The sequence below is a fragment of the Stegostoma tigrinum genome, chromosome 45 (assembly GCF_030684315.1).
Source record: "Stegostoma tigrinum isolate sSteTig4 chromosome 45, sSteTig4.hap1, whole genome shotgun sequence".
Classification (NCBI taxonomy): domain Eukaryota; kingdom Metazoa; phylum Chordata; class Chondrichthyes; order Orectolobiformes; family Stegostomatidae; genus Stegostoma; species Stegostoma tigrinum.
In genome coordinates, this window is record NC_081398.1 from 6,722,565 (window position 1) to 6,735,277 (window position 12,713).

General features: G+C 51.3%; 1 protein-coding gene across 1 annotated transcript; it reads left to right on the forward strand.

Moving 5' to 3' along the window:
* The first annotated feature begins 6,529 nt into the window (after positions 1–6,529).
* On the forward strand, positions 6,530–12,557 carry LOC125448814 (diacylglycerol O-acyltransferase 2-like). The gene is made up of 5 exons (XM_048524361.2): positions 6,530–6,912; positions 7,972–8,071; positions 9,933–10,040; positions 10,218–10,288; positions 12,150–12,557. Exons 2-5 carry the CDS (start codon positions 8,005–8,007, stop codon positions 12,375–12,377), a joined length of 474 nt encoding a protein of 157 aa, XP_048380318.1. The 5' UTR covers positions 6,530–6,912; positions 7,972–8,004; the 3' UTR covers positions 12,378–12,557.
* The last annotated feature ends 156 nt before the right edge of the window (positions 12,558–12,713 follow it).

Genomic DNA, 12,713 nt, shown 5'->3' on the forward strand with positions numbered 1-12,713 from the left:
GACCTTCCCACCATTAGAGGGTCAGAAGTGGGGATGCTCGCCGATGATCGCACAATGTTCTGCACCGTTCGCGGCTCCTCAGATACTGAAGCAGTCCATGTTCACATGCAACCAGATCTGGACAATATCCAGGCTTGGGCTGGCAAGTGGCAAGTGAAATTTGTGCCACACAAATGCCAGGCTGTGCCCATCACCAGTAAGAGACAATCTAACCACTGTCCCCTGATATCCAATAGTGTTACCATCACTGAACCCCCTCACTATCAACATCCCACTGACCAGAAGCCGAAGTGGACTCGCCACACAAAGAGCGGGTCAGAGGCTGGGAATACTGGGGCGAGTAACTCACCTCCTGACTCCCCGTCCACCATCAAGAAGGCACAAGCCAGGAGGGTGAGGGAACACTCCCCACTTTCCCTGGATGGGGGCAGCTCCAGCAACACTCGAGAAGCTCGACACCACCCAGAGAGAAGCAGACCCCTCTCGATTGGCATGACATCCACTAACATCCTCTCCGTCCACTGCTCATGCTCAGTCACAGCAGGGTGTACCATCTACAAGGTGCACTGCAGAAATTCACCAAAAAATCTCTTTAGGCTCTTAGGACCACTTCCATCTAGAAAGACAAGGGCAGCAGATACATGGGAACACCAGCCCCTTGCAAGTTCCCATCCGAGCCACTCACCATCCTGAGTTGAAGCTATATCATCAAGTGATGTATTATTCATTATGTTAGCACTTACAGGGGAGGGCAGAGTCAATATTTACAGGGGGTCACCAGGGGGAGTGTGTCAGTAATTCAATATGTTTCTGGATCAGGTCCCCATTTTTCAGGAGGGATAAAGAAGCAAGGTGGGGTACTGATGGGGTCTCACTCCAAGAGGATCATTGTCTTGCCTGGAACACTGTGTGGTCGGAGAATATAGGATTGGGAGAGACCCTGACTGAGTCATAACAGTGGCTCGTTGTAGAGAAGGTGTTTTGGGTTTTGATGGAACTTGAGATGATAAATAAGATAATGACTAATAGTCCCAGCGGAGAATTGTTGACGAGAAAAATATTTATCCAGAGACAGCATAGTTCCCATGGTGAGTTAAGGAGAAAATTGTCGCAGTCAAGGGGAAAGAAGCCCGAGCGAACATTACAATGAGATGAAGGGAGTGGGATGCGTCCGTGTGCGGTGGAGAGGGTGGTGTAGTAGGGGTTTCAGAAATTCCTCTATGGCAGGATGTTTGGCGTATGCCCCAAACTGGGGACTGTTCGGGCAAGTAAACGGAATTCAAGATGGCTGCCATCTCTGCCAAATCCACAAAAGGACGGGAAGACCCGGGATACTGGTTCGAGGCAAATAAAAAAAGCCCTTCCCATTCTTCTACCTCACTGACCTCTTCACCTCTACCTTAACTCCATCCTCTCCACCCCCACTTTGTACGTCCAATAACACCTTCCATCCCCCTTCATCGTGTTATGGACCGAACCCTCAAAATATATTAAGAAATAGCTGAGACCCCAACTTTTTCTTTTTTCTAAATGCAAGTGTGGGGTGTTGTGCTCTGAATACAATTTGACTGGCCAAACTTCAGGCTTGAAGCAAAACACGCCTTATTCTTGAGTTATAAGTTAAATACAAAGAAAAGTAAGGAGAAATTGGAATAACTGAACTCTATTGGAAAGCTTAATGGAATAATAGATTATTTAACTACTAAACAGTAACGGTTCCAACATGGTAATGTCCCACAAACGCACCCTTGGCAAAGGCAAATTCAGTAAAAATAGATTGTCCCACAGGCAGTTACTCCAGTTCAGGACAGAAAACGTAGTGCGAGAGAAAGAACTCAAGTGCTTTGCTATGGCAGAGAGTGGTGCATAGCAGTTTCCAAGCCCCCAACTGCTACTGAAAGTTAAATTTTAAAAAATCTTGGTTATGTGGGAGCTTGACTCCACCCATTCAGGCTGCTTCTATTGTTCCAACATTTAAGAAAAACTCCCAAGGTTCTCACAAGCGGATTACTTTGTTGATTGAGAAGAGACCACTCGCTTGCCCCCAAACCACATCCCCATCCCAACCTCTCTTCATTAAAAAAAGCCCCAGAAGAGAACACACCTCTTAAGGCCACAGTATTGTCACTCTGTGGCTGCACAGCTCCCCCCACCCATTTCATCCCTGTACATCTGATGATGTTCTGTATCCCTCCAATTGTCAACCCATCCCCAGTTTCAACCTGCATGCCTACCTTAGCCTTCCTGACAGCTTCCGGCTTCCCTGAATTCTCTCCACACAGCCCCATGGTAGTGCTCTCTAATATAGATACAGTGTGCAAACAGGCCCTTCGGCCCAACAAGTCGACACTGACCCTCAGAGCATGCCACCTAAATCTATCCCCCTATAACCCACCCAATCTACACCTCCCTGAACACTACAGGCAATTTAGCACAGCCAATCCACCTAGCCTGCACATCTTTGGACTGTGGGAGGAAACCGGAGCACACCCGCGCAGACACGGGGAGAATGTGCAAACTCCGCACAGACAGTCACCCGAGGGTGGAATCGAACCTGGGTCCCTGGCGCTGTGAGGCAGCAGTACTAGCCACTGGGCCACCGTGCTACCCACAATATTAGCGTCCTTTACTTCCCTTGTTTGGAACTTCCCAACTTAGGTTCACCCCATCCAGTGAACCAAGGAGACAGAACATTTTGATTGTTGCAGACCTTGGAGAGGGGGAGGGACATTTCTCGACATCAGGGGGTGTTGGGTAGCAGGCAGTTGCTGTTGGAAGGTCCAACAGGGTATACAAACCGTTTAGGTGAATGGGCATAGAATTGTAACCTAAGATTAGCAGGGAGGGAGGGGTTGGGGAGTGGGGTGGTTGGGCATGAGATTCAGAGGCCTATTCCCCCTCGTTCACTCCTCTATTAACCCTCAACCCCAACCCTGGGAGCTAGTCCAGGGTCGTTATGAAGGTTTTGAAAGGAAGGCCCTCATTGTCTGGATATTCCTGATGCCGGCACTGTCTGTCCGTGGCTCGGGACTGGGTAAATCTACACTGTCCCCCATCACGCACTGCCATGAGAGGGACAGCACAGGGTTAGATACAGAGTAAAGTTCCCTCTACACTGTCCCCCATCACGCACTGTCATGAGAGGGACAGCACAGGGTTAGATACAGAGTAAAGCTCCCTCTACACTGTCCCCCATCACGCACTGCTATGAGAGGGACAGCACAGGGTTAGAGACAGAATAAAGCTCCCTCTACACTGTCCCCCATCACGCACTGCCATGAGAGGGACAGCACAGGGTTAGAGACAGAGTAAAGCTGTCTCTACACTGTCCCCCATCACCCACTGCCATGAGAGGGACAGCACAGGGTTAGATACAGAGCAAAGCTCCCTCTACACTGTCCCCCATCACGCACTGCCATGAGAGGGACAGCACAGGGTTAGGGACAGAGTAAAGCTGTCTCTACACTGTCCCCCATCAAACACACCCCAGGACAGGGGCAGCACGGGGTTAGATACAGAGTAAAGCTCCCTCTACACTGTCCCCCATCAAACACACCCCAGGACAGGGGCAGCACGGGGTTAGATACAGAGTAAAGCTTCCTCTACATTGTCCCCCTTCAAACACACCACAGCACAGGGGCAGCACAGGGTTAGATACAGAGTAAAGCTCCCTATACACTGTCCCCCATCAAACACTCCCAGGACAGGGGCAGCATGGGGTTAGATACAGAGTAAAGCTTCCTCTACATTGTCCCCCTTCAAACACACCACAGCACAGGGGCAGCACAGGGTTAGATACAGAGTAAAGCTCCCTATACACTGTCCCCCATCAAACACTCCCAGGACAGGGACAACACGGGGTTAGATACAGAGTAAAGCTCCCTCTACACTGTCCCCCATCAAACACACCCCAGGACAGGGGCAGCACGGGGTTAGATACAGAGTAAAGCTGCCTCTACACTGCCCCCCATCAAACACACCCCAGGACAGGGGCAGCACGGGGTTAGATACAGAGTAAAGCTCTCTTGAAACTGGCCCCCATCAAACACACCCCAGCACAGGGGCAGCACAGGGTTAGATATAGAGTAAAGCTCCCTATATACTGTCCCCCATCAAACACTCCCAGGACAGGGGCAGCACGGGGTTAGATACAGAGTAAAGCTCCCTCTACACTGTCCCCCATCAAACACTCCCAGGACAGGGACAGCACGGGGTTAGATACAGAGTAAAGCTCCCTCTACACTGTCCCCCATCAAACACTCCCAGGACAGGGACAGCACGGGGTTAGATACAGAGTAAAGCTCCCTATACACTGTCCCCCATCAAACACTCCCAGGACAGGGACAGCACGGGGTTAGATACAGAGTAAAGCTCCCTATACACTGTCCCCCATCAAACACTCCCAGGACAGGGACAGCACGGGGTTAGATACAGAGTAAAGCTCCCTCAAGGGGAGTCTGCTACCTACTGCTGACAAGATGTACTGCACCCAGCACGAGGTAAAATGCCTCTTAGCCTGAACGCGAGCCTTTTTGGGAAATTCCTTTCTAACTTTACTGGTGAAGAATTATCCAATTCTCATGCAAAAAATTTGTTGCTATTTAGACCGGTTCCAATCTCCCCTCGATCTACCTTTAATTGTTAAGGGGGTCCTTTCTCGACCCATATCAGAATTATAGTCCTGCATTCAACCCTGTGCTGTCCCAGCCCTGGGAGCGTTTGATTGGGGACAGCGTAGAGGAGCTTTACTCTGTATCTAACCCTGTGCTGCCCCTGTCCTGGGGAGTGTTTGAGGGGGGACAGTGTAGAGAGAGCTTTACTCTGTCTCTAACCCCGTGCTGCCCCTGTCCTGGGGAGTGTTTGATGGGGGACAGTGTAGAGGGAGCTTTACTCTGTATCTAACCCCGTGCTGTCCCAGTCCTGGGAGCGTTTGATTGGGGACAGTGTAGAGGAAGCTTTACTCTGTATCTAACCCCGTGCTGCCCCTGTCCTGGGGAGTGTTTGAGGGGGGACAGTGTAGAGGGAGCTTTACTCTGTATCTAACCCCGTGCTGCCCCTGTCCTGGGGTGTGTTTGATGGGGGCCAGTTTCAAGAGAGCTTTACTCTGTATCTAACCCCGTGCTGTCCCTGTCCTGGGAGTGTTTGATGGGGGACAGTGTATAGGGAGCTTTACTCTGTGTCTAACCCCATGCTGTCCCTGTCCTGGGGAGTGTTAGATGGGGTCTGTGTAGAGGGAGCTTTACTGTATTCGGACACTGGGCCACTGTTCTCTGAGAGCTCATGGGAACTTGCTGTGCACCACGGGAGGCACACGCCTCCCCCCCCCACCCCTCCACTCTACCACATAAGGCACCTCCACAGACGGGGACCCGTCAGGAGTGGGCATCAGGGACGTGACCGGTGCCAGAGAAATTGCAGCTTCTCTCCCAGGAGGACGCCTTTTTTCTTATGATCTTGGAGATTCGAGCCAATTCCGGACTCCGAACTACGTTGGGAATTCCGGAGAGGTGGGACGTATATGGGGAAAGCAACGGAGGGGTGTGAGGTGCTGCAGGTGGGAGCCGGGAAAACAGACGCTGGGAAATCTGAAAGCAACGGCAGAAGATCGCTGGAGAAACTCAATAGGAGCCCGGCCATGCCTGTCGAGAGAGAGAGAGAGAGACGCGGGGGGGGTGGGCAGAGTGCAGGTTCAGTACCTGCAAAGGGCAGGTTGGAAAGTTGAGATAACAAGGTGTGGAGCTGGACGAACACAGCAGGCCAAGCAGCATTTTCGGAGCAGGATAGCTGACATTCCGGGCCTAGATCTTTCGTCAGAAATAGCTTGGAAAGTTAACTTTTACGTTTCTCTCCACCCACACATGTTGCCAGATCTGCTGAGCTTCTCCAGCATTCTGTGTGTTTTGGGATATATTTTCAGGGGGAGAATGTTGGAGAGCAAGTGTCTTCCAATTATAAGTCCTACTTCCATTTCGAAAGGACAAGGTCAGCAGATAGATAGGAACTCCCTGCGTGCTCCCTTCCCACTCACCATGCAAACACATCGCCGTTTTCTCTGTGTCTCCTCCTCCCTTCCTTTGACCTTCTCCTTCTGTCTTTCTCCGTCCCTTTCCTCCCCAGTTCTTACTCTCTTTCCTTTTCTCTCTCGCACCCTCTTTCTGTCTCCCTCCAGTTCTCTTTTGCCCCCTTTCGTCTTCTATCTCCTTTGTTTCTCTCTCGTTTTTTTTCTCTCACCCTCTGTTTCTCCCTTTCTTGATTCTATCCCTCTAGTTGTCTTTCGCTCCCCTTTCCCCCTCTCTCTTTCATTTTCTCTTTCTCTGTCCTTCCTGCTTTCATTTTCTCCCTCTTGTTCTCTTTCTCTTCCTCTTCCCCATCTCTCTCCCTCGTTTTCTTTCTTTCTTCCTCCCCTTTCTTTCTCTCTCTCCCTCCCTCTAATTCTGTTTTTCTGCCTCGCTTGCTCTCTCCGTTTCTCCCTCTCTCACCCCCCTTCTCTTTCGTTTCCTCCCTCTCCTTCTTGTTCACATTCACTCCCTTTTTCCCTGTCTTTCTGTTTCATTTTCTCTCTGTCGTTTTCCCTCTCTCCCTCTCGATCTCATTCTCTTCCTTCCCCCCCCATCTCTGTTTCACTTAATCTCTTCCTCTTTTTCCCTCCCTTTCTATTATTCTCTTTCTCTCTCTTTCGCTTTCTCTTTCTCCCTTTCTTTCTCTCTCTCTCTCTCTCTCTCCCTCTTGTTCTCTTTCTCTTCCCTTTTATCACCCTCCCCCCACCTTTTCATTTTCTCTCTCTTTTTTTGCAATCCTGGAGCTCTCTCCATAATGGCATAGTCTGCATTCCACATCTTCACGTGGGGGCAATTAGGAACAGCCTAAAAAGATTGCTGCCCCAGCCAGCGACCCATGATAGAACCAGGAAAGGTAAATGCTAGCCCCTTGCAGATGGCCTGAATGGCTTCTGTTTGTGCTGGTAAGGCTGCTTCTGTACAAACAGCTTGGATGCTGTCACACTGTGGTAACCTTTGCACTGTCCCACATCAGCTGCAATCTTATTTTGCAGCAGATGTTATCTCTGGGAGCACAGGGCAAAGTGTGAGGTTCAGCGCTGGGATGGGCTGAGTACTTCTCGGGAGGTGTTCCTCACAGGCAAGTCTGACTGGATCGACGGCCAGACTGGGACAGAGGGATTCTCTCATTCCTCATCACCCTTTCACAGGTCTGTGATTTAAACAGTCTTCTGGAGACAGGGCGAGACAGAGAGAGAGGCAGGCAGAGAGTGAATGTGTGAGAAAGAAAGACAGAATCATAGAATCCCAAAAGTGTGGGGACAGGCCCTTTGGCCCAATAAGCCCACACCAACTCTCAGAGCACTCTCCCCAGGTCTATCCTCCTATAACCCCCCTAATTTACACAACCCTGAACACTACGGGGAAATTTAACACAGCCAACCCACCCTAACCTGCACATCTTTGGACTGTGGGAGGGAAACCCAGAGCAAACTCACACAGACACGGGGAGAACGTGCAAACTCCCCAAAGACAGTCGCCCGAGGCTGAAAATCGAACCCAGGCCCCTAGGGCTGTGAGGGCAGCAGTGCTAACCGCTGAGCCACCGTGCCGTCCATAAGCAAATACTGTCCCCAAGGTGAATTAGTACAATAGAATTTCCATTTCCTGACCAGGAATCGAAGCTGGCCCGAAGCGGTGAAAATGCAGAATCCTAAGCACTAGACCACCGGGGAATGGGTGTATGTGAGAGTGAGAGAGCATGAAAGTGCGAGAGAGTGACAGAGAGCGTGAGGGAGACAGCATGTGAGAGAGAGAGAGAGCGTGAGGGCGTGTGGGAGAGCGAGAGTGAGAGACAGTGAGAGAGAGAACAAGTGTGTGTGAGAGACAGAGAACGGTCAGCGGTCAGTGTGCTCACACACTCACTCGCTCACACTCTCCTTCCATCACACTCACCATTCTGCGTTCTCCCCAGGGCTGTCGATGAACTTCGGGTGGTGACTGCAGGATGATGTTGCGAAGGCTACTGGAGGCCCTCAGCGTGTTTCAGTGGGTTTTAACCTTCCTGCTGATGGGTGAGTGAGACTCGTTCTTTACAACTCCGAGTGCCCATGGGCCCTCACTGTGCCCCACTCAGACTTCCGGTCTCAACTCCCTCTGATCCTCAAACCCCCTAGAACCTCAAACCTTAGTTCCACGACCTCTGAGACCCTCAACCTCTTCAGATCTTCTAATTCCCCTCAACACCAACAACCCTCAACCTCAATTATGCCTGCTCAACACCAGTTGCCCCTCAGAAAACCCCTCAATCCAACGTCCCTCAGTGCCCTATCAACTGTCTCGACTTAACACCCATTCTAAGCGCCCCCCCCCACCCCCCCCCGGAGAAGAGTCCTGCAGAACCAAAGTTCAACCCCCCACCTCAGACCCTCAACCTTCTCAACACCAGCACCCCATCCACACCAACACTTCCTCAACCTACTCCAAACCCCCTACCCCCCCTCTGCTCCCATCAATTGCCCCTCCCTGACCCATCAACCACCGCTGCTCCTTTGGCCATCACCAGGCCCCCCAGAGCATTCTGGGAGCTCAGCCACAGGGCAGTGTCAGGCAGAGTGTAAGGAATATAACCCCCCTTCCACTCTCCATCACACATTGCCCCGTCCTTTGCCCCCACCCCCTCTACCCTCAGCCTAGGGCTGGTCAGCGGAAAGGGGGAGTCCTGCTTGTTAGGGATTGACCGCAGCAGCGACCACCGTTGCCACACAAGCTGCATTTTAGTAGCACCTTGCCTCGCAACACTCGATACCCAGAGATAATCAGACAAGTGACCAAAGGCCAGTGGGTAAAGGTTATCTTTAAAGAGGAGAGAAAGGCAGACAGACAGATGAGAGAGAAAGAGGGAGCAACGTAGAGAGGAGTGAACAAGAGAGAGACAGAGAGTGAGAGAGAAGAAGGGGTAGAGAGGGGAGGAGGGAGACAGACACAGAAATATGAGAGAAGGATAGAGAGGGAGGAGTGGGATACAGAGAGACAAAGAGATGGGGGAGGGACAGAATGAAAAACACAGAGAGAGTTAGAGACAGAAAGAGCAAGAGCTGGAGACAAATAGAGAGACAGACAGAGAGAGAAAGAGTGACTGACAGACCAAGCGGGCGAGAGAGACAGAGCGAGAAACAGAGCAAAGTGTAGAGAGCGCGGAGAGGGATACAGAGACATAAAGGATAGAGATAGAGAAAGAAACAGACAAACAGATAGGGGGGAGGGATAGACAGAGAGGGAGAGACAGAAACAGAGAGAGTGACAGAAACAGAGGGAAAGAGAGAGAGACTGACAGAGAGAGGGTGAGAGAGAGAGAGAGAGAGAACGGGGCATAGAGACAGAGATAGGGAGACTGTCAGACAGAAAGGGAGAGTGGTAGGCAGAGGAATAGAGACAGAGACACAGAGACCGAGAGAGAAAGACGGACAGAGAGAGAGAGAGAGAGAGACAGAGGCACAGATGGGCAGAGACAGAGAAAAAGATGGGGAGAGAGAGAGAGAGAGAGAGAGACAGAGGTGACCTTATTGAAACAGACATGATTCTTATGGGGGGCTGGACGGGGGGAGACGGACAGAGGTTGTTTCCCATTGTGGGAGAGTCTAGACCAAAGGGGCATCATCTCAGAATAAGGGGTCACCCAGAGCTGAGGAGGCATTTCTTCTCTCTGAGAGAAATGAATCTGTGGAATTCTTTATTGCAGGGGGGCTGTCGAGGTTGGGTCATTAAGTGTATCTGAGGCCAAGATAGATTTTTGTTTAAATCAGGAAGGGAATCGAGGGGAAGGTTGAGGATGATCAGATCAGCCATTGAATGGCAGAGCAGATTCAATGGGCTGAATGGCCTATTTCTGCTTGAAAAACTCTGCGACTGTCTCTGATCTCTCCCTCTCTCTAGGTGTGTTCTGCAGCCTCCTGACTGCGTACCTCCTTCTCACTCGCTTTTGGCCCATTGCGGCTCTCTACCTGGCTTGGCTAATGATCGACAACGATACCCCTAAAAGAGGTAAAACAATCCTGACTTGACATGAATGGGGTTGGGCGTGTGGAGCCAGACTATCTGGCTGCAGCGGGCCTCACACCCAAATCCGATTGCCCCCTCCCGTGGATTCCTGAGCCACGTTAGGAACATTTTTTATTTGCCCCGATCGTCAGCCAATCCTCTTTGTCTCTCTTCCACCAGGAGGTCGGAGGTCACAGTGGGTCAGGAGCTGGGCAATGTGGAGATACATGCGTGACTACTTCCCCGTCTCGGTGCGTTTCCTGCTGCCAGGTTTACTGTCTTTTCCCCACTTCTGGGGACTACCATTGAGCTGAACCAGCCACAGAACTGTCGAGTACCGGGAACAGGCCCTTTGGCCCATGATAAATCTCAATACTGTGGTTACAAAAGACTTCTGGATGGGTACATGAATTGGAAGGGCTGAGAGGGATAGGGGCCAAATGCTGACAAGATTAATTTACAATACCTGACCAGCATGGACAATTTGGGCCGAAGGGTATGCTTCTGAGCTCACTCTCAGAGCAGATCAAAGGCTGTGAATCTTGCAGCATGTAACTCACCTCCTGACTCCCCAAAGCTTGTCCCATCATTGACAAGGCACAAGTCAGGAGTGTGTGGGAATACCCCCCACTTGCCCTGGATGGGGACAGCTCCAACGACACTCAAGAAGCTCGACACCATCCAGGATAAATTAGCCCCCGCTCAATCGGCACCACATCCACAAACATTCACTCCCTCCACCAGGAGCAGCAGTGTGTACTATCTACAAGATGCACTGCAGAAATTCACCAAAGATCCTCAGACAGCACCTTCTAAACCCATGACCACTTCCATCTTGAAGGACAAGGGCAGCAGATACAGGGGAACAGCATCCCCCTGCAAGTTCCCCCTCCGAGCCGCTCACCGTCTTGACTTGGAAATATATCGGGCTGCCCCTTCAGGATCCTTGGGTCAAAATCCTGGAACTCCATCAACCCACCCCCTCCCTGAATGGGGTGTCCCCTCCACCACACAGACAGCATTGGTTCAAGAAGGCAGCTCACCCCCGACCGTCTCAGGGGGCAGTTAAGGACAGGCAATAAATGCAGGGCCCAGTCAGCAACATTCAGATAAAAAACATTCAAATAAAAACAAGATAAAATAACTCATCATTTGGAACTTATCAGTCCCTAGATTACAAAACTGCAGAGTGTGCTATTTACAAACAGGGCTGATGAATAGAGACCTTTATTCAGTTTAGGAAGGGCTAAATGGTCTGCCTGATCTTCGGCAGTTAACGACTGGTTACGTCAGGACAGATTTGCATTCAGACAGTCTCTAAGTCAAACGAGATCGATAACATACTTCTGGAGTGGGTGGAGTGCAGTTTTTGGAAATCACAGTGCCAAAGGAAGCCATTCAGCCCATTGAGTCTGTTCCTGGAGCATTTTGAGTCCTAATCTCCTGCCTTCCCCCCACCGCTTATCACTGCACGCCATCTCTATCCAAATCCCCAATGCTCCTCTTGAATGTTTGAGTGATAGGGAGAGGCTTGGGAACGTAGCCCCCCAGGGTCAGAGGCTGAGGGGTGACCTGAAAGAAGTTCAGGAGAATTGTGAGGGGCACGGATAGGGTCAATAGACAAGGTCTCTTCCCCCCCAGGGTAGAGGAATCCTAAACTAGAGGCCATAGGTTTAAGGTGAGAGCGGAAAGTTTAAAAAGTGACATGAGGGGCAACTTTTTCCACACAGAGGAACGAGCTGCCAGAGGAAGTGGTGGAGGCTGGTACAATTACAACGTTTAAAGGAGCACTGGATGGGGACGTGAATAGGAAGGATGTAGAGGGGTATGGGCCAATAGCGGCAAATGGGACTGGCTTAGTTTAGTATAGCTGGTCGGAGCGGACGAGTTGGATCGAAGGGTCTGTTTTCGTGCTAGATGATGAGTCGGCATTGGAGGACAGCAGGCATGGTGGAGGGTTCTGTAAATATTCGAATGAAAGTGGTTAAGTGTGGCAATTTATGATGATTCAGATGAACAAGGTCGCTGAAAGACAACTCAGGAAGTCAGCGAGAGGTGGCACCTCTCTGTGAAATTCATTGACCGTCGCTCACCTCTTTTTTTGGCTTTCAGATGGTGAAAATGGCAGAGCTGGACCCCAAGAGGAACTATGTTTTCGGCTCGCACCCGCATGGCATAATGTGTGTCGGTGCCTTCTGTAACTTCTGCACAGAGGCAACTGGCTTTTCGAGAGTCTTCCCTGGCATCACCCCTCATCTGGCTACCCTGTCTGGACTCTTCTGCCTGCCCATTCTCAGAGACTACCTGCTCAGCGGAGGTAGAAGCAACAATCCAAGCTAACACCTCCCCTGCTCCTAGCTCTCGCTTCCCCCAGCCCCCCTCCGCCCAAGCATCCACTCCCCCCCCCACCACTCAGGCTCAGTCGCAGCAGCGTGTACCGTCTACAAAGGGCACTGCAGCAAACTCGCCGAAGATCCTTCGTCACGCAGGATCCACTTCCATCTCGAAGGACGGGGGGGGGGGGGGGGGGGCGGCCCCCTGCCAGTTCCCCTCCGAGCCCCCCCCCACCCTGACTCAGAAATACGTCGGCCATTCCTTCAGCATCACTGGGACAGAATCCTGGGGCTCCCCCACCTGCCCTCAGGGCACTGCGTGGGCGTCCCTACACCACACGGG